At 36.3% G+C, this 23,532-nt stretch overlaps 1 protein-coding gene across 4 annotated transcripts in view; it reads right to left on the bottom strand.

The window, feature by feature from the left end:
- Positions 1-23,532, bottom strand: part of MYO6 (myosin VI) — a 160,461-nt gene that overhangs the window by 22,839 nt on the left and 114,090 nt on the right. For all 4 annotated transcript variants that reach the window (XM_065911725.1, XM_065911727.1, XM_065911728.1 and 1 more), the window contains exons 17-27: positions 23,227-23,322; positions 22,762-22,935; positions 19,524-19,562; positions 17,843-17,936; positions 8,848-8,978; positions 8,685-8,762; positions 6,664-6,793; positions 4,615-4,705; positions 2,919-3,069; positions 1,228-1,436; positions 495-573 (exon numbers count right to left, since the gene is read on the bottom strand). In XM_065911725.1, the coding sequence (XP_065767797.1) occupies positions 495-573; positions 1,228-1,436; positions 2,919-3,069; positions 4,615-4,705; positions 6,664-6,793; positions 8,685-8,762; positions 8,848-8,978; positions 17,843-17,936; positions 19,524-19,562; positions 22,762-22,935; positions 23,227-23,322 (1,272 nt within the window). The remainder of the gene's footprint in view (positions 1-494; positions 574-1,227; positions 1,437-2,918; positions 3,070-4,614; positions 4,706-6,663; positions 6,794-8,684; positions 8,763-8,847; positions 8,979-17,842; positions 17,937-19,523; positions 19,563-22,761; positions 22,936-23,226; positions 23,323-23,532) is intronic.

The following is a 23,532-nucleotide window of genomic DNA, read 5'->3' as shown; positions in this document are numbered from 1 at the left end:
GGATTTAAAAAAAAAAAAAAGATGGTGGAGGTAGGCAGAATATCTTAATCCTAACCTATTAATATTAGCATCTACAAAGTTATAAAATAACATTTTAAAATATTAGATAATTATGTTGTGACTGAATGCTGATCTTTCTCCCTCTGAATAACAACAAACTAATACTTACTAAATAAGGCACTGTTCTAAATGCTTTAATAAGTATTATCTCATTTAATGCTCACAATTATTATTTATCTCCATTCCAGAAAGAAAACTGTGGCCCACAGTCACTCACTGTAACTCCTGCAAAATCACAATTTCTGTCAGTGAGAGGCTGGATTTGAACTCACTTCCCTAGCTCCAAAGTCCCTTCCCATAATCACTTCTGAAACTGCCTATACTCTCTAGGATAAATCAATGACAATTTATCTAGTAAATGAAGATCTTCTGTTTTATAGTTTTGTAGATTGTATTTAGTAAGAATTCAGTCTGACTGCCTAGAGAGTACAGACCTGAATACGTTTTTCATCATCTTCCCTTTTCTTTCTTTCTTCTTCTTCTTGTTTTCTCTTTGCTTCCATCTCAAGTTTCCTAAAAAAAAAAGAAAAGAAAAATTAGAAAACTATTCAAAAACTTAACAGAAAATAAGAAACTCTTCAGAAGAAAGTTTAACTATTAATAAATAAATGTTACAAAATGGGAAGTCAAATTAACCCCCTGGCTATTACATTATTAACTTATTTTTTGAAAAATAAAATCTAACTTTGAGAGCAGCTCTTTAGAAACAAAAGAAATATAATTATACTCCATAACTGTTAACATCTCTGGATTAACTTGGTTACCAAGCCTACTTGTAAGGTCTTGATCACACTGCCTCTCCAATTAGACAACTCAAATTCTTTCTGTCTGCCCTACTATGGCAATCTTCAAAAATGTTACCAGTTTTAAAACTGCAGAGAAGAAGTACCTTCCTCCTAGATCATAAAATAATGTGAAAGTCATAGTTTCAAAAGGAAGTTAAGAAATCCTCAGGTGTGAGTTTAACCAAAATTCAAATTATACTTAAAATCATTTTATGCTATTGAAAAGTAAGCTTACTTTCTCCATTTTCAAACTTCTTTTAAAATTATAATTTGAATATAAGACATCACTTTCACAGATAAGAATATTCATTAACCACATCAACACTTCAGGATTCACTATGGCGTCAGTTTCTAATCCAAGGCAACAACATAAATGCCTTACATCCTTCTTTCCTCCTCCTCCTTTCTTCGACGTTGTTCATCTTCTTCACGTCTTTTTCTTTCTTTTTCCATTTCTTCTTGAATGCGCCTCAGTCTTTCTGCTTCTTCTTCCTGCTGCTTTTTTTTCTGTAATGCTCTGAGAAGGACCTCTGAGCTTTTAACTAGAGCATCATATTCTTTCTGTATTTGTTCCCTTGTCATCATCGTGGACTTAAAGAAACAATACAATGGATGTGCACTTAAAAAGTTATCTCTTCTGTTATACAACAATTTGAACATACTAAACACCAATGAACTGTACATTTAAAAAATGGCTAATTTTTTAAGGTGGTAAGTTTAATGGTATGTGTTTTACCACAATTTAAAAAAAAACCAACATGCACATATACAGCAAAACTGAAAAAGCTGGTAAGCAGTAGGCCCATTATCTTTTTATATTGCTTAACTATTATATAATATTAAAAAATTTAAGTTATCTCTATGAACAAAATTTGAGTCTACTTCCTATTAATCAAGTAATCAAATATCTTAAGAGTGTACTTTAAACAATACTGTAGTTAAAGTTTATTAAGAAATGATTAATTTTGCCAGAGTTTACTACTCTTTAATATTAATGATCAAATAATACCTCAGGAATATTTAAGAAATTATCATTATACCCAAAATTGTTAGATGATTTTCTTAAATGTGGTTGGGTTGATTTTAATTGATTAATACCACATAAACAGTGGTGGCTCTGAACTGATCTATAAAATCAGCTAAGGCTATCCAAAGCATTTTCAGTTTTCTCCTGACTTCTTTCTATGTTCTTACTCCAAGATTTATCATTATCTGTAGAAAATATCTAAAAGCCTCACTTTAAGATACTATATCTCACATAACTGAACTGAATTATGAAAGTCAATGAGAAAAACATTGAGGCCCTAAAATATAACAGAAAAAGATATGAACAGACAGAATATAATCAACAAACAATCTCAAAAAATAAATTTTCAATCCCACTAGTAATGAAACAAAAATCAAAACCAAAAGGGCCTCCTCTTTTTCTCTTATAAAATATGTGAGAAAATTGTTATTTCATAAAAGTTAAGTAATTTATGATAGAGCCTATATGAAGATAATGTAATAATAGGGATGAGGCAATAACATGATGTTAGGAATCTGAAATAAAATGTACCTTATAAGAACGATGCAAAAATATGTGCATATAAAATAAGATTGAGAGGAATATGTAACAGTATATAACTGAATGTGTTAGTGGGAGGGGTAAAAATATGGGGGTGATTTTCTCCAAATTTTTGATAATATTACATTACTTTTAAAATTTAAAAATTAGTTTCCAAAAGTAGAAAAACATGAAAAAAAAGAAAATAATTTGCATTAATTTTCTCTCAGTAAGGATTTTGCAAAAGCTTACCAACAGAGTATAATATTTTAGTTAATATTTTGGAAAAATCTTTCCTAGCAACAAATGAATTGCACAAAAATTGTCTTCTTTTTAATTTTTTTGCTATGAAAAATTTCAAACACAGAGTGGAGAAAATAATGTGATCACTTATCACTGAGACTCAACACATGTAACAGTCTGTATTTTTTTTTAAAAAGGACATTTTTCTATAAAATTTCAATATATTAACAAAAATATTAAACTGTCTTTAAAAGTCAAAAGTCATTTGGGTTAAAACTACATACCTTAATTTTGGCCATTAAAGCATCAATAGAAAGTTCAAGGTCCTTGACCTGTTTATTCATCTCTGGTTTTCCATCTTTCAATGCACTTACTACTTCATTAAATTTATCAAGTCGTTTCTTCAGTGTGCCCACCTTAACCAGGCCATCAATGCTGCGAAGATAATACTTAGTCAGTTTAATTCTACCACTGAATCATACAAATAGATTTTTCATTTTAATTAAATGCTAAAAATATGACTAAACAGAATACTTCTGCTTTCATGTTATGTGATATTCTTTTTTTAGGTCTCTTGTTGAAGGTAAAAGAAATCATCAAATATGGATGTGAATGACATTAATATCTGTCAGTAAGATTTAAGACTTCTATACTTACACTGAAAAATTTGAGAATTCAAATTACAGAAAAACTTAAAAGGCGTAATTGCTTCGAAAATATGTTATAGATGAACAGTTATTCAGGCCTCCATATTTAAAATTTCTAAATTAATAATAAAAGAATCAAATAAGAAATAAAGGATAAATTTACAGTGACACAATATAATCCCTACAGACAATCTTGAAAATTATGGTCAAAACATTAATGAGATGTTTTTGAAAACAATGTTAACTTGACATTTACTAATAAACTCGTCATTAAAATAATCAGAATAAAACAGCTCCTTTCAATCTTTTATACTGTTTACATTTTTCTAATCTAAACCTTATGTCCCTTACTTATGGTAGAAAGTGAAGAAGAACTAAAGAGCCTCTTGATAAAAGTGAAAGAGGAGAGTGAAAAAGTTGGCTTAAAGCTCAACATTCAGAGAACTAAGATCATGGCATCTGGTCCCATCACTTCATGGGAAATAGATGGGGAAATAGTGGCTGACTTTGTTTTTTTGGGCTCCAAAATCACTCAGATGGTGACTGCAGCCATGAAATTAAAAGATGCTTACTCCTTGGAAGGAAAGTTATGACCAACCTAGACAGCATATTAAAAAGCAGAGACATTACTTTGTCAACAAAGGTCTGTCTAGTCAAGGCCATGATTTTTCCAGTAGTCATGTATGGATGTGAAAGTTGGACTATGAAGAAAGCTGAGCGCCGAGAAATGATGCTTTTGAACTGTGGTGTTGGAGAAGACTCTTGAGAGTCCCTTGGACTGCAAGGAGATCCAATCAGTCCATCCTAAAGGATATCAGTCCTGGGTGTTCATTGGAAGGACTGATGTTGAAGCTGAAACTCCAACACTTTGGCCACATAATGTGAAGAGCTGAGTCATCTGAAAAGACCCTGATGCTGGGAAAAATTGAGGGCAGGAGGAGAAGGGATGACAGAGGATGAGATGGTTGGATGGCATCACTGACTCAATGGACATGAGTTTGGGTAAACTTTGGGAGTTGGTGATGGATAGGGACACCTGGCGTACTGCGGTTCATGAGGTTGCAAAGATTCGGACACAACTGAGAGACTGAACTGAACTGAACTGAATCTAAGCTACTTCAGATCCTTTTAAAACAGAATGAGGCAAGTAATGAATGAATGAAGAAATTAATTAATTAATATCCAATAAGTTACAGACTAACACATCTTTTAACAAAGAACATGAGAAAAAAGAAAACTCTGAGTATGCAAACTGCTCTTTACTTTGACCTTCTAGCCATTTTATATTAGGATAAACAGGTATCTTGGATTCTTTATACTCTATTCATCTTACCGAGGTTTGTGTCTCCTTTTGCAAAGCCACATTCGAACAGTTTTCTGCATTTTAATGCAGGCTTCAGCTCGATATTTTATTTTGTTTTTCACTATGTGTAAGAGGAAAATATAATGATAGAAAATTATTTAGCTTAAATTAAACATACAGTATTTCTAAAAACCACTCATTTCCACAAAGCAATTCTCAAGGAACATAAAAATCTCGATGAACATATTATACCAGACATCAAAGTTGGCACATTTCTTTAGTTCCTTAAACTTCTTAAAACAAAAAGTATATCAACTATATGGCTAAGTGTACAGTTTAAATATGCTATTTCCTTGTTACGCTAAATTAATGTGTCCCAAACTGTCCTAGGCAATATTGGCTTAGGAAATGTTAAAGCGTGTGCCTTTTTGCTTTTTTATTAGGTGCACTTTTTTTCATTGCTGCATGTGAGCTTTCTCTAGTTGCAGCGAGCTGGGGCTATTCTTCACTGTAGTGGCTTCTCAACAGGATAGTGGAGGACAGGATCCAGGTGCATGGGCTTCAGGAGTTGCAACAGACTCCGGAGTACAGACTCAGTAGTTGTGGCACACAGGCTGAGCTGCTCTGAGCATATGGGATCTTGCCGGACCAGGGATTGAACCCCTGTCCCCTGCATTGGCAGGCAGATTCTTAACCACATACCACCACGGAAGTCCAACAGGTGTGTCTTGAAAAAAGGATTCACCTGTTAAATGAACTCAGGAAAAGCTATCTGCTACGCCACCTTCTGAAGATTCACAATGAACATACCATGTGGCCTCATAGGTTCCCACTACAAAGGACTCTACTTAACTTCATCACTCAGAACATCCTAGACTAATCTGACCTGGAGACATCCCCCATCAACATCCTGCAATGATTTTGTCTACTTACTGACTTGACCACCGCACAATATAGTCCACAAACAAACAGTATAGTAGAAATAATGTTAATAAAATATGTTTTCCATCATAATACAATGTTTAAAGCTGAAAGCATTTAACTATAGTGATAAATATGTTCATATTTCAGCTAGAAAGTGATGGGGAAAGAGCTTCTGTTATCTTTTTTTATTATAGTTTTGTTTTTATTTATATTACAATTGACTAACAAGACCTCATGGTTGCATGCTGCTTGCATGGTTCCTTCTCATTAGGTCAAAGGAATTTTTTTAAAATTAGTAAGCAGAAATGTACTGAATCCTTTTCCTGTGCCTCTAGCACTATTCCAGGTAAGGTGGAGAGTTGGACGGGGCTTTAAAATTTTTAATCAAGTTACTGAAATACTCCCTATGACTAAAGGTTTTGCATAGACCACCACCATCAGGTAACCCACAATTATTCTGTCCCTCATCTTTATTTTACATCAGAGACAAGTAGTTGCTATAACATTCTAAGACTTTAGACTTTGCCCTGTATTAAAGAAAAGTCATAATCACTAAAGTTAGAGACCCTGGGAAGCCAGGAAAACCAGTTTGGGAGCCACTGAACTCACTATGCAAGCTGGGGAGAGGGGATCCACGAAGACAGTGGCAATAAGGAGCCAAGATGTGCAGTGTTTGGAGGGGATCAACAGAGTTTGGTGACTGGCATGATTTCAAGGACAAGGCAGGATAGACAACACAACTGTGAAATCTTCAGTGTGTATTCTGGTGACGCCATGTGGGTGCAAAGAAAAGCTCTGGTTAAAGTCCCAGAGACTGGGGTACCGGAGGGGGAGAGGGGAGCAAGGGGGAGAGACTAGGGGAGAGAGGGAAGGAATCAGGATGGTGAGATAGAGATTTCAGAACACGATGAAATTAACTCTAATACATGTGATTAAAGAAGCTAAGTATCACACACTCAAGAAACCGAGGAAGTCCACAAGTACTCATTTATCACATGCTACATGTAAGGTGTGACGTGAGGAACCAGGGACACACTGTGACAGTGACGCAGTCCCTGGGGCGTAGCTCTCACCACTGAGACACATGAGTAACGTTCCACAAACCAACTCGTTTCCAACACAATTCCAGGCCTGAGAGCGGAAGAGAACACCTACGTTTGATGACGGACAGCGAGCACCACTGGACCTTCTTCCAGCGACTGCAGATCAGCCAGTGGTGGACCCTCTTGACCAGCTCTGCTAAGTGGTCAGGGTCAGACTTCATAATCTGATCAAACTCTGCAAACTGGGAAATCAAACAATTGACTAATGATATCAAAAGACAGATGTGCTTAAACACACAGCGAGATACAAAATAACCAGAACACAAATCAAAACCTAGTTTTCTCTAAGTGGTCACAAGCCCATTACACAGACATGTCTTAGTGGAGTTTCACAGCAAACCCACACACACGTGACTGAATTTTGCTGCCTTTCTCCTCCTTCCTCCAGGACTCATTTTGCAGAGGTTATGGGGAGGGTGAGTTATTCATTGCTAGTTAGCAGACTCAGTAATAAACGTAGGAAAAAAATCTTAAATGACCATTATAGATGATGGGCAAAAAGGTTTTATGGAGAGAAGAATGAAAAAAAGTTTAATATATCTCTGAACTGGCTCATCCATATTCTCAGATAACTGTTTATAAGTGAAGGTCAGCTCTACAAAATTGGGTACCACCAAAACTACTGTGTCTCTCCCAACCCCATCCTTCTTTTGGTCTGAAAGAAGAAACTGCTACTAAGAGACAGACAACACAAGCGAAACATCTATTAGGTTATTAGATCACAAAATGCATTATTTCCACAATTTACCACCAAATTGCATATTGATTTCTATCCTTTACCAAATATCCCACTACAATATATTGAGGATGTCAATCTATCAAAATAACAGCTTCTTATAATGAAAATTAAAGGCAACAGAGATTAAAGACCTTTGAAAATTTGCCCTGTGCCTGCAGTGTCCTTCTGACTGATTAATTTTTCTGGAGGCAGATAAAACCGAGTGCTTTCTCTGTCAAGCTATAAATCCCTAAAATAGGGATTTATAAATCCCTAAAATATATATAAACTATACTATTATATAGTTTATATAAATCCCTAAAATAGTTATTATTCTTCTGAAATAAGAAATGCTGAGTTTCTGATAAATATGTATGATTATAGCTAAGTCAACTATGAATACTTGTATATTCATTTTCTCTTAACTTGCTTCCATTTATGATAAGAGAGGATACAGGTTTTCTGCAGTAAAAATATTCATAGGAAAGGGTATACATTGGCAATGCATTACACAGATTTCATCTCATGCCTCAAAATGTGAAATCAGATTTATTTATCTGATCAATTTAGCCTTCAAGGCACTAGAGATATTTATGAATGATTTTGCTAAGTCAAACAAGTATAGTTGTTTATTACATAATAACAATTGTTTAAAATTATGAGAAAGCAATATTCAATCAATATTAAAGAAGTCAAGAGTGGTGAAAATACTAGGAACAGACTGTGAATGGCATGTAAGTATTTCTGCATCATATGTATTTAGTCATAAAATATTCCATAACTCAATTTTGTATCATAGTACAAGACCAGTGCAAGAATCTGTAAATACTAAAACTATGGGTAGCCTAAGAAAACCATATTAGTACAAAAGCACGCATACAGCCATCCCTTCTATGACTTGACAGAAGTCAGCAGAGACTCCAGTCCAATCTTTTATATGCTATACATCTATCACGCTCTAACAGATCCCGTCCTCACAATGAACACTCAAAAGTACTGTGAAACTTTTAATTACTGAAGCCTGAATCTATGTTTTAGAAAAGCTTTCAACTTGTTTAAAATAGAAGTATTCCTGGTTAACCCTTATTTTAAGTAAAAATCTCAACTAAACAATCCTGATTCCAATACTTCCAAAGCTAGAGGAAAAAAAACAAAAACAAAAACTCTATAGAGTGCTATACATTGGAAACTTTTCACCAGTGGGAAAATTTTGTGTAGGTGTGTCCCATATATATGTATGCTCTAAGCGATTATCTAATTTAAGAATAATATAAATCACTAAACACTTAAAAATATTCACTGACTCCAACTGTCCATACTAATTATGTTACAGTCTAAAATAAAAATGCATTTACCTTGCCAGGTCTAAAAAATACTTTAGTTAACCCAAACTTGTAGTCGACTTCATTTAAGCCCAAAGCTTTAAAAAGAGCCTGAAAAATAAAAGTTAAATGCCAATTAGGAATTAATAAGAAAGAGTTTATAGCTAATAAATCTCAACTTATGTAGTATTTGTACCTTACAAAATAGTCTTGGATCTAATCTTGCAAGTTTATCTGGCATATACTTCTTATACATGTTGTAGAGTTCATGAAATGAAGCTCGTGATGGGAAACCGCCTTGCATCAAGTCCAAGACAGACACCATACCTAGATTCATAAACAAACACAAGTTTTACTGCCAATAACCATACAGAAGTCCAAAGATAATTTGCAAATGATCAAAGAATTTTACAAATTAAAAAGGGTAATTTACAGAAATTATCCACAATGAAATATTACATAGAAAAATCATACTTACATCATGCTTATGTTCCCAACTTATCCACCACCTAAAAACTACTGCAACCAAATTTCATCTCAGACTAGCTTTTTTTAATATATTCAATGTTGATAATATTTAGTGCTGCTAAGACTGTGGGAGGAAATTACTTTTTAATACACTATTTATGGAAATAAAAAATGCTTCAGGATTTTGAGAGCAGTGCTACAGAATCTGTCAAATTTAAACACATGCATATTTTCTGTTTTAGTGATGACACAGATTTCTCCAACAGAAATAAATGAAGATATCTGCAAGTGATGTTCATTGTGTCCCTGTGTGTAAGGCATGATATTAGAAATAAAATAAATTGCAAGCAAGTGAAAATAAAGTAAAATTAGCCTGACTAAATTTTCTAGAGATAAACTACTGGTCTTTTGAAAATTCAAATGTAGTTTGAATCTATTTTTTTTGCTGGAAAACCTTTGTGTCACAGTATACAAGGCAAAGACCTGCATTCGGTTTTCCAAGTTCTGAGGTTACTTCTGGAATAAGATTAACAGTCTCCAAAACGAAGACTGGTTCTCACCAGCACTTAAAGCAAATGGAGAAGACAGAAGACTATCTCACTCTAAAGACCCCCATTTCACTCACCTCTCAAAGGAGGTAGTCTACTGGGGTAAAGAGTCTATAGGATGACTACTGACATTCACTATAACTTTAGTAAATGACTGATTCGAGCCTTGAGTCAGTGTGAGCTTTTCATGGCAGGAAAAGCATAAGAAAAGGCTCAACTATTGATAATACCAGGACTTTTGTTTATAAAAAGACCTGGATTTCAGTCTCCAGGACTATTTAAATAGATGAAGAAAATAAGATAATTCAATAAAAAGTATTAGGACGAATGGCTAGACGTAAGGAAAACAAAAATAACATCAGAGCCATACCTCACGCCTTATAACCAAAATAAATTTCTGCTGGTCAAAAATTTAAATTAGCAAAATAAAATTATCAAGTATTCTTAAATGGGTAGGTTTTTATTTTAAAATAATCTCACTGGAAAGATAGTCTCTCTAGGCAATCAGACTGAATTTTAATCTGACTGACAAAGGTGTAAAACCCCAATAATACTTAGGGATGATGACAGTGTAGGAAAACACACACGTACACTCTTAGTGGGAGAGTAAACCAGTGTGACAGTTTCAGATGTCACACTGGAATTTGGAATAATTATTTATGTTATTAATATTAAATGCTAATAACAGATAGTTATCCCTTTGACTATTTTTCACTTCTGTGAATCTATCCTACAACTTGTCACATATGTGGGCAAAGATACACAAAGAGAAGGTCTATAAATTCACTGGGTCACTGCTAGTAATACAAAACACAGAAATAACTTAAATACTAATCAAATTATACTACAGTCATAAGACAGAATATGATATATTAATTAGAAATAATAAGGCAGAGCTTTAGCAAGTATAAAAAATATGTTCAAGGCACAGAGTTAAATGGTCACCTTTTTGAAGTGAGACTTCTTTTTACTTATATTATTCGGTACCATTTCATTTTTGTTACAGTGAACATATATAACTATTATAATTTTCAATATAATTATATAGTATATGTAATACATAATTTATATATACTACTATAATATATAACATGCCATATATTATAATAAAAAAGTTTAATACTAAATTAAATATAATATTAAATTTAATTAAATGGAACACACAAAGGCAGTTGTTCTTATGGAAAGAAATTTCCAGAACTAGACTGAGGTTCTGGCTCTGTTTGGAGAAATAAAAGTACGGTTTGATTGGTACTGTCAGAATTGTTGCCCATGTACATCAAATAAACAAGTACCCTTAGAAGCATGAGCATCCCAACCTCTGAGCCCCTTGGCTTGCCCTACCGCTGCAGATAACATAGGAAGTGGCTCACAGAAGTTCTTTAAGAATTTCATGGAGCTTAACAAATTACCAAGTCTATGGTTACTTTCTCCACATTTGAAGCTAATTTACTCTAAAGATATACTGAGGCTTAAAAATGTAAAAATCACCAAACCAAGTACCCTTCCTCCTAGAGATTCGCATGCCCCGCTTCTCCGCAGGGGAGTCTGGGGAAGCGCCTCCTGGTGCAGTCCCGGCTGGCCATCCTTGGAACCCTCTCTGCTGCCATCCAGGGAGCAGGCCCCCAAGTTAAAGGAAGACCTGCCTTCTCTTACTTTCCCTTGCTCTCCCTGGGGTTGGCAGATCAGAAGACAGTCCCTTTAGTAAAAGTGTCCTAAATTAATTATTCTCCTTAAGTTGGAAAAAAAATAGAAATGGAAAGGCAAAGGAGAATTCCAATCTTAGATGTCTTTATTTTAGAAAGCGTCACAAATATTTTTACTTCTGCAAGTTATTGGTAATTTTTTTTTTTTGCTTTTTCTCATTACCTAGTCATACAATTACCAATTCTAAGCCATTTTACTGTGATTAGTATTATAAAAAAAAAAATCAAACTATTATGAATTGGTGGCATCTATTAAACTGCCAACGTAGCTTGTTAAAATGAACTGCTTACTAAAAGAGGAATCCCAGATAAAGCATTAGTGGGCCCACATTCTGCTAATCTAATAGTGCATAAAGCTAAATCTAAACACACTTGACTTTCCAGGACACTGGATGCTCAGTAGGAGGTAAATGATATTATATTAGGCTAACTAAATCCTAAAGAGAAATTTAAATGAGGAAAATAACTAGACTTCAAGCAAAAATGATCTGAAGAAAATATTACAAAACTACAACTATACATATGTAGGAATAAAACAGACTTCATTTATTTAACTTTCTGCTGGTGGTGGCGTAGTCACTAAATTGTGTCCAACTCTTGCGACCCTATGGGCTATAACCCATCAGGTTCCTCTGTCTATGGGATTTCACAGGCAAGAATACTAGAGTGGGTTGCCATATTTAACTTTCTAGTATTTTTAAAATCAGTCAAGAATAAGTCTTTATTTCCTAGCCTGTGTATTTCACTGAACAGATATTTACTAAGTCTAGTATATGCTTTGTATCGCCAGGAAGCAGGAACATGCATAAAAGTCAGGACGGTTTCTGCCCTCAAGAGTTTACAGATTAGAGAAAGGAGAAATTAAATAAAATCTGTGACTCTGAAATGAAGGTGCTGGGCACCCTTTGCTTGGGCCCCCTTCCTTGTTGGGGGCATCAAGAAAGGCTTTCACAAGGAAATGACAATAAGCTCAGATGTGAACAATGAAGACAAAGGGTAGATGAGAGTTCATCAAACAGAGGAAGCAGCAGATGCAGAGGTCCCGGGACCGGAGGGAATACAGGGCATTTAAGAAACTAAAACAAAGCCCAGAGTGACTGGAAAGCAGAGAGGAGAGAGAGAAAACAGAGAAAAGCGGGTACATGGGCCAGATCACATGGGGCCTAGGAAGCTGCGAGAAGTCTGCTCTTTACCCCAACCAGAGTCAGCAGCACTGCAGCATGTTACGCAATAGAAAGGCATGCTCAGATTTGAGTTGTAAGGCAGAAATTCTGGACATATGCAAAGAACAGACCAAGCAGATACAAAGAGGAGGGTTAAGAAACGCCAGCAAAAAGTCAGGTGGAAGATGGTGACAGCTTGAATTAGGGAGTCCCAAGGCTCACTGCTTAAAATGTTCCCACCACAGGCAAGCAGTGGTAATTATGTGGCCTGATGAGATTCTGAGTTAATGGTATGATAGTGACCATTTTGCAATATGTAAGTGTATCAAATCAACACACTGCACAACCTGAACTTATGCAATGTTGTATGTCAATTACATCTCAGCAAATCTGAAGGAGTAAAAGACACATTCCTTAGGTCACACGGAAAGGGGCCTGGGGAGACCCAGACTGAGAACATGCCGAGGCCGTCCAGAGTGGCAGCTTCTGGACACGTGCTCTGTAGTTGCACCAGCCACACATGACTTGTTGTGTCCGACTCATGGACTGCAGCATGCCAGGTCTCCCTGCCCCTCATCATCTCCCGAAGTTTGCCCAAGTTCATGTCCATTGCATTGGTGATGCCATCCAGCCATCTCATCCTGACGCCCTCTTCTCCTTCCGCCCTCAATCTTTCCCAGGATCAGGGACTTTTCCAATGAGTCGGCTCTTTGCATCAGGTGACCGAAACACTGGGGCGTCAGCTTCAGCGTCAATCCTTCCAGCGGGTACCCAGGGTTGATTTCTCTTAAGATTGACTGGTTTGATCCCCTTGCTGTACAAGAGACTCTCAGGAGTCTTCTCCAGCTCCACAGTTCGAAGGCATCAGTTCCTTGGTGTTCTGCCTTCTTTACAGTCCAGCTCTCACAACCGTATGTGACCACTGGGAAGACCACAGCCTTGACAATACGGACCTTAGTTGGCAAAGTAACATCTCTGCTTTTCAATACACTGTCTACGTTTGTCGTGTGAGACTATTTACATTTAACTTTTTTAATTAAGCACAATTACTAGTCACATTTCAAGGGCTCAACAGCCACAAGTATCTAGTGGCTGCCATACTGCACAACACGGATACAGATTATTTCCACCCCCACAGAAAGCTGTATCAAACAGCACTGATAGAAGTGGGAAGAAGAACAGGTCCAACAAGGGATACCCAAGTGGAAGACGACGACCCTGCATGGGAGGCAGGAACGGCCAAGCAGTCAAAGGAGAAGCAGGGACACACGCTGTTTTAACAGCCAAGGAAAGGCGATGTTACAGCGACACAGTGGAGCCTGATGCTGCTGCAGTCCACTGAGATGAGGTCTGCAAAGAATCGCCCAATTCAGGATCAGGAGAGTCAGCACAGATCCTGCCCAGAATCATCCTGATGGGAGCTGATTTCTCCTGGGCTCAAGAGTCAGTGGAAGGCAGGAAACTGAGAAAGCAAGAAGAGAATATTCTTGGAGAGAAAAGTAAAACCTGGAGAACAGAAAGTAAGGCCAGAGATGGGGAGGGAGCTGGAAATGTTGGTGAGAGGGAAAGAAGATGAGGTTCAGCGGGGAGAGGACGTCTGGAAGCTTCAGTACAGGTCGTCAGTACTCAAGGTTCCTGAGAAGGCAGGGAGGGATGAATCCAAAACACTACAGTCTCAATGAGGAAGAGAGGGAGCTTTCCATCAGGAGGGAACGTATGCAGGTAAAGATATTTGGCAGCGCACAGGTAAGGCGTTCAGCTTTTGAGTAAAAAGAGGTGAGGCTGCCTGCTGGCAGAGGCTCAGAGATCTGAGGAGAGCAGGGTGAGTCAGACTGGTCTCTGGGGAGAAACAAAACCTGCCGGCCAGGGAAACTCGGTGGGTGGGTATGAGAGCCTTTGAAGGTTAGTGATCATGAGTTTACAACAGTGTCAACCTGCCTTGCCCACCTTCTCCATGCAGATGAGGAGAAAACGATTCATCGACAGCTAAGGTTTTAGGAGAGGGGTCACGGGTAGACACAGCTGAGTGCTGAAGAATTGATGCTTTTGGACTGTGGTGTTAGAGAAGACTCTTGAGAGTTCCTTGGACTGCAAGGATCCAATCAGTCCATCCTAAAGGAAATCAGTCCTGAATATTCATTGGAAGGACTGATGCTGAAGCTGAAACTCCAATACCTTGGCCACCTGATTCGAAGAACTGACTCACTGGAAAAGACCTTGATGCTGGGAAAGATTGAAGGAAGGAGGAGAAGGGGACGACAGAGGATGAGATGCCTGGATGGCATCACCAACTCGATGGACATGAGCTTGAGTAAACTCTGGGAGTTGGTGATGGACAGGAAGGCCTGACGTGCTGCAGTCCATGGGGTCGCAGAGAGTCAGACACGACTGAGCAACTGAACTAAACTGAACTGAAGCTTATATAATTGGAGGGGGGCTCTTAAAGAAATAACTATGAAATTATAAATTACAAAGAATATAATATCAGGTACAGGGTTCTGAGAGAAGCCTATATAAACAAGGCACTCTGAAGCTAAAGCGACCACAGCTTTCTAATAAATCTGCCGCTAAAAGGAGCAAGAAATGGAGTCAGGTTGGCAAGAGGGTTTCAGGAAGTGTCCCAGGCCTGAATCTGTAGGGGGGAAAGGCCTGTGCCCTGGGAGAGGGAGGGGTGGGATGAGAAGGACAGAGGATGGGCACAGGATAAAGAAAACAGTCCCGGGCCCCTGACCTGCGTGACTGGGTCAGGTTTTGGTGTCCTTGCTTCTCTCTCTACTATTTGTAAAAAAAAGAAAAAAAGAAAAAAGAAAACAGCACAATTCCCTTGGCTCCCGTGGAACTTCTCTGCACTTGGTTAAACCATCACTCTCTACCCCTCACCTGGCCATGTCTGTCCTTTCTCAAGGGCACTGTGTTGTTTGTTTTTTAATAAGGAGTAGAGTGAGAAGCAAGGACGCCAAAACCTGACCCAGCTACATGGAGAATGAACCGCTGTGGGATTGAAAAGGCCATGGCAAGAAAGCCACAGAAAGTACCCACAGAGGGAGATCTGGGTTCACAGCTACAGGGTCTTTTTTTTTTTGGTTTTCTGAGTTATTTTTAATTTATTTTTTAATTGGAGGAAAACTGCTTCACAATGTTCTGTTGATTTCTGTCATACAATAATGCAAATCAGCCATAATTATACATACATCCCCTTCGGACATGAAACAACAGACTGGTTCAAAATTGAGAAACGAGTACGTCAAGACTGTATACTGTCACCCTGCTTGTTTAACTTACATGCAGAGTACATTATTCGAAATGCCAGGCTGGATGAAGCTCAAGCTGGAAGCAAGACTGACGGGAGAAATATCAATAACCTCAGATATACAGATGACACCACCCTAATGGCAGAAAGTGAAGAGGAACTAAAAAGCCTCTTGATAAAAGTGAAAGAGGAGAGTGAAAAAGTTGGCTTAAAGCTCAACATTCAGAAAACTAAGATCATGGCATCTGGCCCCATCACTTCATGGCAAATAGATGGGGGGAAAATGGAAATAGTGACAAAGTTTACTTCTCTTGGACTGCAAAATCACTGCAGAATGGTGACTGCAGCCATGAAATTAAAAGATGCTTGCTCCTTGGAAGAAAACCTATGACAAAACTAGACAGCATATTCAAAAGCAGAAATCAGTTTGTTGACAAAGGTCCACACAGTCAAAGCAATGGTTTTTCCAGCAGTCATGTACAGATGTGAGAGCTGGACCATAAAGAAGGTTGAGCACTGAAGAACTGATGCTTTCAAATTGTGGTGCTGAAGAAAACTCTTGAGAGTCCCTTGGACAGCAAGGTGATCAAACCAGTTCATTCTAAAGGATATCAATCCTGAATATTCATTAGAAGGACTGATGCTGTAGTTCCAATACTTTGGTCACCTGTTGTGAAGAGCCAACTCATTAGAAAAGACCCTGATGCTGGGAAAGACTGAAGACAGGAAAAGAGGGTAACAGAGGATGAAATGGCTGGATGGCATCACCAACCCAATGGACATGAGTTTGAGCAAACTCCAAGATATGGCTAAGAACAGGGAAGCCTGGTGTGCTACAGTCCATGGGGTGACAAAAAGTTGGACACGACTGAGCCAGTGAACAACCCCTCCCCTCCCTCTTGAGCCTCCCACCCCTCTGGGTCATCATAGAGTGCCAGGCTGGGCTCCCTGTGTTAAGCAGCAACTAGCAACTTCGTACCAGCTATCTATTTCACACATGATGATGTATATATGTGAATGCTACTTTCTCCCTTCATCTCAATTTCTCCTTTCCCTACTGTGCCCACAAGCCTGTTCCATCTGTGTCTCCATTCCTTCCCTGCAAATAGGTTCACTAACACTATTTTTCTAGATTCCGTATCGATGTGTTAACATATGATATTTGTTTTTCTCTTTCTGACTTACTCCACTCTGTATAACAGGTTCTAGGTTCATCCAACTCACTAGAACTGACTCAAGTGCATTCTATTTTTATGGCTGCATTATATACCATTGTATATATGCACCACATCTTCTTTATCCATTCATCTGTCGATAGACATCTAGGTTGCTTCCATGTCCTAGCTATCGTAAATAGTACTGCTATGAACATTGGTGGGGGCAGGGCGGGGACGGGGTGGCCAGGGGGGTGGAATTCTCAGAGGGCAAAGTGGTAAAGAACTCACTTGCTAATGCAAGAGATATGTGTTCAATCCCCAGGTCAGGAAGACTCCTTGGAGTAGAAAATGGCAACCCACTCCAGTATTCTTGCCAGGAAAATTCCAGGGACAGAGGAGCCTGGTGGGCTACCATCCACGGGGTTGCAAAGGCTCTGACACAGCTGAGCATGCACACACAACTACTATGAACACCGGGGTACAAACACTTTTTCAATTATGGTTTCTCAGGGTTTATTCCCAGTAGTGGGATTGCTGGGCCACATGGCAGTTTTATTCCTAGTTTTTAAAAGAATCTCCATACTGTTCTCCACAGGTGAAAACCTTTTATAAATTATACTTCAGTGAGATAAAAGATTACTGTGAAATAATACTATACACCAATATTGTTCAAATAATTTGTCCATCTTTCTTCTTATAAAGAAAGGAATATAAAAGTCTTATTGTGCTTAAATATAATCAGGATAGTTGTAAATTATTTGAATACACTGGATATATTTGAAATATATTTGATATTGATATCAAATATTTGAAACTTACTTAGTTCAAATATTTGATAGTATTTAAACTAAGTAAGACTCTTGATACACCCCAACATAGATTATAAAATAGAGAAATACCTGAACATTGAAGTTGAGACAAAATTTGAGCTCCTTCAAAGTCATGGCTTGTCATCTTTAAATTAGGCTTGATACAGCGAATAAAGCTTGCTCCCTAGGAGAATAAAGGTACTTTAAAACATAATACATGCAGCATTCTTATTTTTCTAAGAATATCGGCAACTTTCAGAGCATATTTTCATTAAGTTATGAACCTCTCTTAAAATAATCACTAACGAACTTAAAACAATTAGCATACTTTTATAATGTAAAGCATTTATACAATAATAATGTTAGAAAAATACTGTTTTATATTTGAGTGCCAAAAATTGTGTTATTTTAAAAAGAGAAGTCTTTCATAATAAAATATTTCAATATATTTAAACAATATATTTCACAGGATGACATACATGTGATTATACTCCACATGTAAATGTATGTATGTGCTACGCTGCTGTGATAAGAAACTGCCCTATGACAAGATGAGCAAATAAAACTATGCCTCTTAAAATTTAGGCCAAAGTGTTAAAAAACAAAAGCCAACTTTTCTCATCATTCTATTTTAGAAACATACAGTAGGTCTCTAAGCTGCACTACTAAACATCTTAAAGTTTTGTTAAATGATATGTATTTTTAAAAGCTTAAAGGCACTCATTTAGAACCAGTTATCAGATTATGCTGAATGAGGCAGAGAGAACACTGCAATGTACACAGTGAAACTGTTGGGAACTGAAGGTAATACACTGAACACCAAGTAACAGCTTCTCTTCCAAGCAGTCACACCCTGCAAAGCTGAGCAGTTATATCAACAATGATGCTCACTGCAAATGCTTTTATATACTTTTCAGAAAAGCCTTTAAAAAAATCCACAACTATAACCTAATCATTTTACAGTAGCATCATATTTGTGTGATAAAAATAAAATACCTCATCAGATTTGGTTTTCAAAGAAGTTTTGTCCTTAAGAGATAAATATTTGCAAGCAATGAAGATATTTAAGACAATTTCTTAATGGTTTCAAAACCAAGTCTAACAATAAATTAAGCAATAATAGCACAGAGAATAAATATTGGGCTTTTCAAAATGACTACATGAAAACGAAGAGTATTTAGTTAAGTTCTGTGGATTTGTATAAAAAATAATCTTCTCCTGAAGTCATGTCTTATTAACATAAGCTACGTATCAAATTTCTTTCTATGGTGAATTTTCTTTAAAAAAAAGCCAGAGTGAATTAAAATTCCAGATTTTAAACAAGTCTCTGAGGAACTACTGCCTCTATTAAACAGCATTAAAATACTACGTCCATTTTTTCCATATCAACACTGTCATGCTGGAGAATGTTACCACCAGAGAAATAAAATGAAAATGAATTACATGCACTGTCTTTAAGTCTAAAAAATACATCTTCCGTCTCTATAATAACTAATTATTTTCACTCTCCTGAAGCTACAGGATAATCTTAATAACATTCAGAGAATTCTATATGTTTATAAAACAATGTGACTGCCCATATACATTTAACTTGTCTTTGGAACAAACCTAACCAAAATGACAACCATTTTAATAACTGATTTTCTTTCAATGAGGAATTTGGTTTTAAATAAATTTTTAATTATTCCAGGTTTACTGTGCTTATTTTAATCATTACTAATAATAGTTCAAGAGTACCATTTAAAAACCCTGTTTTTTTAAGTATACTCACTGTACTTCGAAGTTTATCCAGAAGCAAATTTAACTGTGTCTGTAGAAGAAATCATTTCATTATTTCAGAAAGCAAAAGTACACAATACCATAAGTAGAAATTAGCTCTTCAACATAAGAATAAAATAACATGCAATAATGCTCATCTACAACATGTTACAATTTAACAGCTGTACACAATCTCTTTAACAGACAGTAACATGCAAAAATGTATGGCTAATATATAACATCAAGGAAAATAAATATACAGAACTTGTGTAATTAAAAGACTGAAAATTAGCAATACTAGAAAACATACATGCACACTTGGAGATGGGGTAAATGAGGAAAAAGTATACAGGCAACGAAAGAAGTAAATGAAAATGCAGATGTGATGCATTCAAAAGGGAATCGATGGAGCAGTATGTGAATACGTGGCAAGCTGGGTGTAGCTTGTGTCACACTCCATTAAGAATGAGGGTATGTTTAAAATATCCACTCATGCTATGTATTAGATCTGTTTTATGTAACACCTATCATAAATGAAACTGATCTGCCTACCTGTTGAAAGCCTCTTTACTGTTTTAAAACCTCTCATTTCAATTATTTTTAAAGGCTAGGACAATTTTCTCAAAAAAAAATTCACAATGGACACTATTAGTAGTTACTGTTGCTTTCCTTTTTAAACTAATATTAAGTGATTATAATTTACTCTGGCTCAGTACATTAAAATCATGTATTTGCTTTACTTCTCTGCAAAGTAAATTGTGTAAAACTGTTACAATGATTTTATACTGGGATATTTATTGTACTACTTAACAAAAGATAAATTAACATATCTATTCAGTCATAGTTATATTTAGTAATAACAATAGGTATACTTTACTGAATGTTTTCTATGAGTTAGGCACTGCTCAAAGCTTTTCACAGGTACTATCAAGTTTAATCTGCACAACTCTAATTAGGGATGTATTAGTTGCATTTTACAGGTGAAAACATTGAGGCCCAGGGAGAGAAATAATTTGCCAAGATCATGGAACTAGTAAAGGCAAAACCAAGATTCTAACAAAGGCCTAAGAGGTTCATTCTCTTAAGCATAATAGTCCAGTACACTTTGGACATTATAGGCTTAAGTTATAAAAACAGAATGAATTTAGATTAAAAAAATACACCCACTTATCTGGTTGCCACAGTTTTGACAACCTTAACCAGTCTGGACCAGCACACAACTGAGAAGCAAGTGTAAGAGCCACTAACTTGGAAAGAAAATGACTGTCACAAAGCCCATGGTTCCTAATCCATAGCACAGTCCTCTCCCCAAAAATGGAGATAAAGTGAGAATGAAGAATGGAAGCAACAAAAATGAACTACAGTATCTGAGAGAAGAGGGAGGAAAGTCCATCATGAAAGACTAGCGGTCAAAGACCACGAGGCGTAACAGCCTTACGCAACTCATGCTTTGTTTGTATTTTATTTTAAAACACATAATTCTTCCTGTATATAATAAAAGAATAACATTTTCATCAAAAAAATTACTTTTTCTAAAGCACTAATAGTAAAAGAGTTACGTTTCAATAACCTGAAAATGTCACATTTCAGCGGGAAACCTCTGGCTCTCAGTGATGCTCAGTAATGTAAAGGCTAGCCTGCTCTGTTTTATTGCCACACATAACGTGAATTTAATTTAATAAACTATTCTACTGTACTTAAAAATAAGAATTACTATTATTTCATTTCAAAGCATCACAATCAAAACATTTTCAAATTTTATTATTAATAATGTTACAGCTTTTACAGTTTTCAAGTAGTCTGACATGCAAAATGCATCATACTGCATTTAAGCAATTTTAAGCACTTAAAAGTCTTAACATAAAATATCTTAGTCCAAAGAATTTTAAGAATGTTTTTTATTTTATTTATATAAAGTGTCTAAAATTTCCAGTGTGCTCTTGCCAGCAATACTAATATATCATGTAGGAAAATACTTAATAAATGATCTCCATTTCATACAGGCTAATGTACTATTTTAAACCAATCTGTCAGCATATGTTTATGTAAGAATTTAAGAATATCTAAATAAGAGAAAGAATACTCAAGAGAAGAAACTGTTAATTAATTAACATAAATTAAAACAGAGTTTAAGATTTTTATTCAGTTATCTAAAAAAGATGTGATAAGCTTTCTCTTATACCTATGCTTCAGCTTTTGTTTTATAACCATGATTATTTAGAGCCCATTTCAGCTCACAGTGGATTTTAGGAAGCTTACATTGTCAGTATCCTAGTATTCTGAGTCTTAATTAAATACTGTTCCTAATTAAATTATTTTTAATATTTGAAGTACATAAAATGAAAGGAATATGCAGTTTTCTTATAAACAGAACAAGACTGTGGAAATGTATAAGACAGAAAGTAATTCTATTTCTTTTATCTATTGATTATCATTTGTTCATTAAAAGTGATACAAAGTTTTTAAATTATCTTTTTATCTGCAAAATACTCAACAGAACCAAACAAGCGTGTTCCATTTCTTAGATGCATCATGTGACAATTCCCTGTCAGACCTCAAGGAATAAATTCTTGATCCAAAATCAGTGAAACAAATGTAGTGTTCTACAGTGTTAAAAAATACGAAGGGTTTGGCACACCAAGTATTTATCTTTTATGGAAGTTATTAAAAGCTTTAATCAAATTTTAGTGTAATATGCACACCCAAAATGCACTATGAGAGAAAACACATTAAAAATGAACTACAAACTGAACCATTAACTGAGCAGGGCTTTAACACGGCAGCCGCTCTAGCAAGTAGGAGTCCACGAAGGTGATCATTTACCTGAGGCCCCTGGCAGTGCCTGCTTTCCTCTCTCAACTCAACTAGGCCTCTCTAGCCATCTCGAGCTGGACTACTCCAGCTAAAACAAAACTGCTGAATGAGGAAGGAAACAGAAAACACGTGGGAAAGAGAAGGTTTGAAGGTCAACCAGACAGTAAGCAGATGCAAGAACATTAGGAGAAGCAATCAGACATGTTAAGCACCAAGGAAGAACACGTTCATAAAATTACAGGATTTCTGTTGTTCTGTTACTGTGCCTACTTTATGTTCTTTTGCATACAAACATCAACAATTCAGGGTCTGCTCTTTGAATCTCACTCATGGGATTTCTCAGAGTGAACTACCTTATCCACTAGACAGTGTAAAACACAGTTTTTTAATACAGTAAGAAAAAAAAAAAGTTCTAGCAATACATTTGCCACAAATACCTTGAACTTGTTTCCCACACTGATGAAGCTAAGTTTTCCTGCTTTTTGTTTAGTGTCTTTGTTGTTATTTGTGGACGATTCAAATAGTTCCCGGATAAATTTATCCCTGGATTCACATATTAAGGACTCAAGAGACATATGTAAAGCGTCATTATTTTTTTCCACAAACTGAGTCTGAAAAATAAAGCAGACAGGAATGATTCAGTCCATCCTGTGGTAATATTCCTTAACACGGTGTTGTCCGACAGAACACTCTTAAGGTAACAGAAATGCTCTGTCTGCGCTGTCCAATACAGCCACCACCAGCCACGGGAGCATCGAGCACATGAGACATGGCCGGGGTCCTGAGGAACTGAATTTTAAATTTTGCTTAACTTTAAAAAGCCAGATGTGGCTAGACATTACCGTATTGTATAGCGCAGCTTTAACATCAAATGGTTTTCTCCCTGTAAATGTTCTACTCACTGTTTCATAGCACACTGCCCCGGCAAAATGCCTGATGATGAAGCCTTCATCATCTCGGATGTTCCTGTGAACTGCCAGCTTAGACTTTCTAGGAATCTGAAAATCAATACATACATCAGTCATTAAATTATCAAAAATATAAATAATAACTCCCTTTAGAAAACATCTGGGATATGACATACTTAAAATCAGAAAGGGAGTTTTCATACTTTATACAATTATATTGCTCCTTAAGTAAGCCTTAATGTACCAGTAAAATCTAGCAAATATTTTTGGTTATAATCTCTTAGGAAGAAAAAAAAAGGA

Source organism: Muntiacus reevesi, chromosome 19 (assembly GCF_963930625.1).
Source record: "Muntiacus reevesi chromosome 19, mMunRee1.1, whole genome shotgun sequence".
In the NCBI taxonomy this organism is placed as follows: domain Eukaryota; kingdom Metazoa; phylum Chordata; class Mammalia; order Artiodactyla; family Cervidae; genus Muntiacus; species Muntiacus reevesi.
Note: the sequence above shows the minus strand (reverse complement) of the source record. Positions and strands in the feature narration are given on the sequence as shown.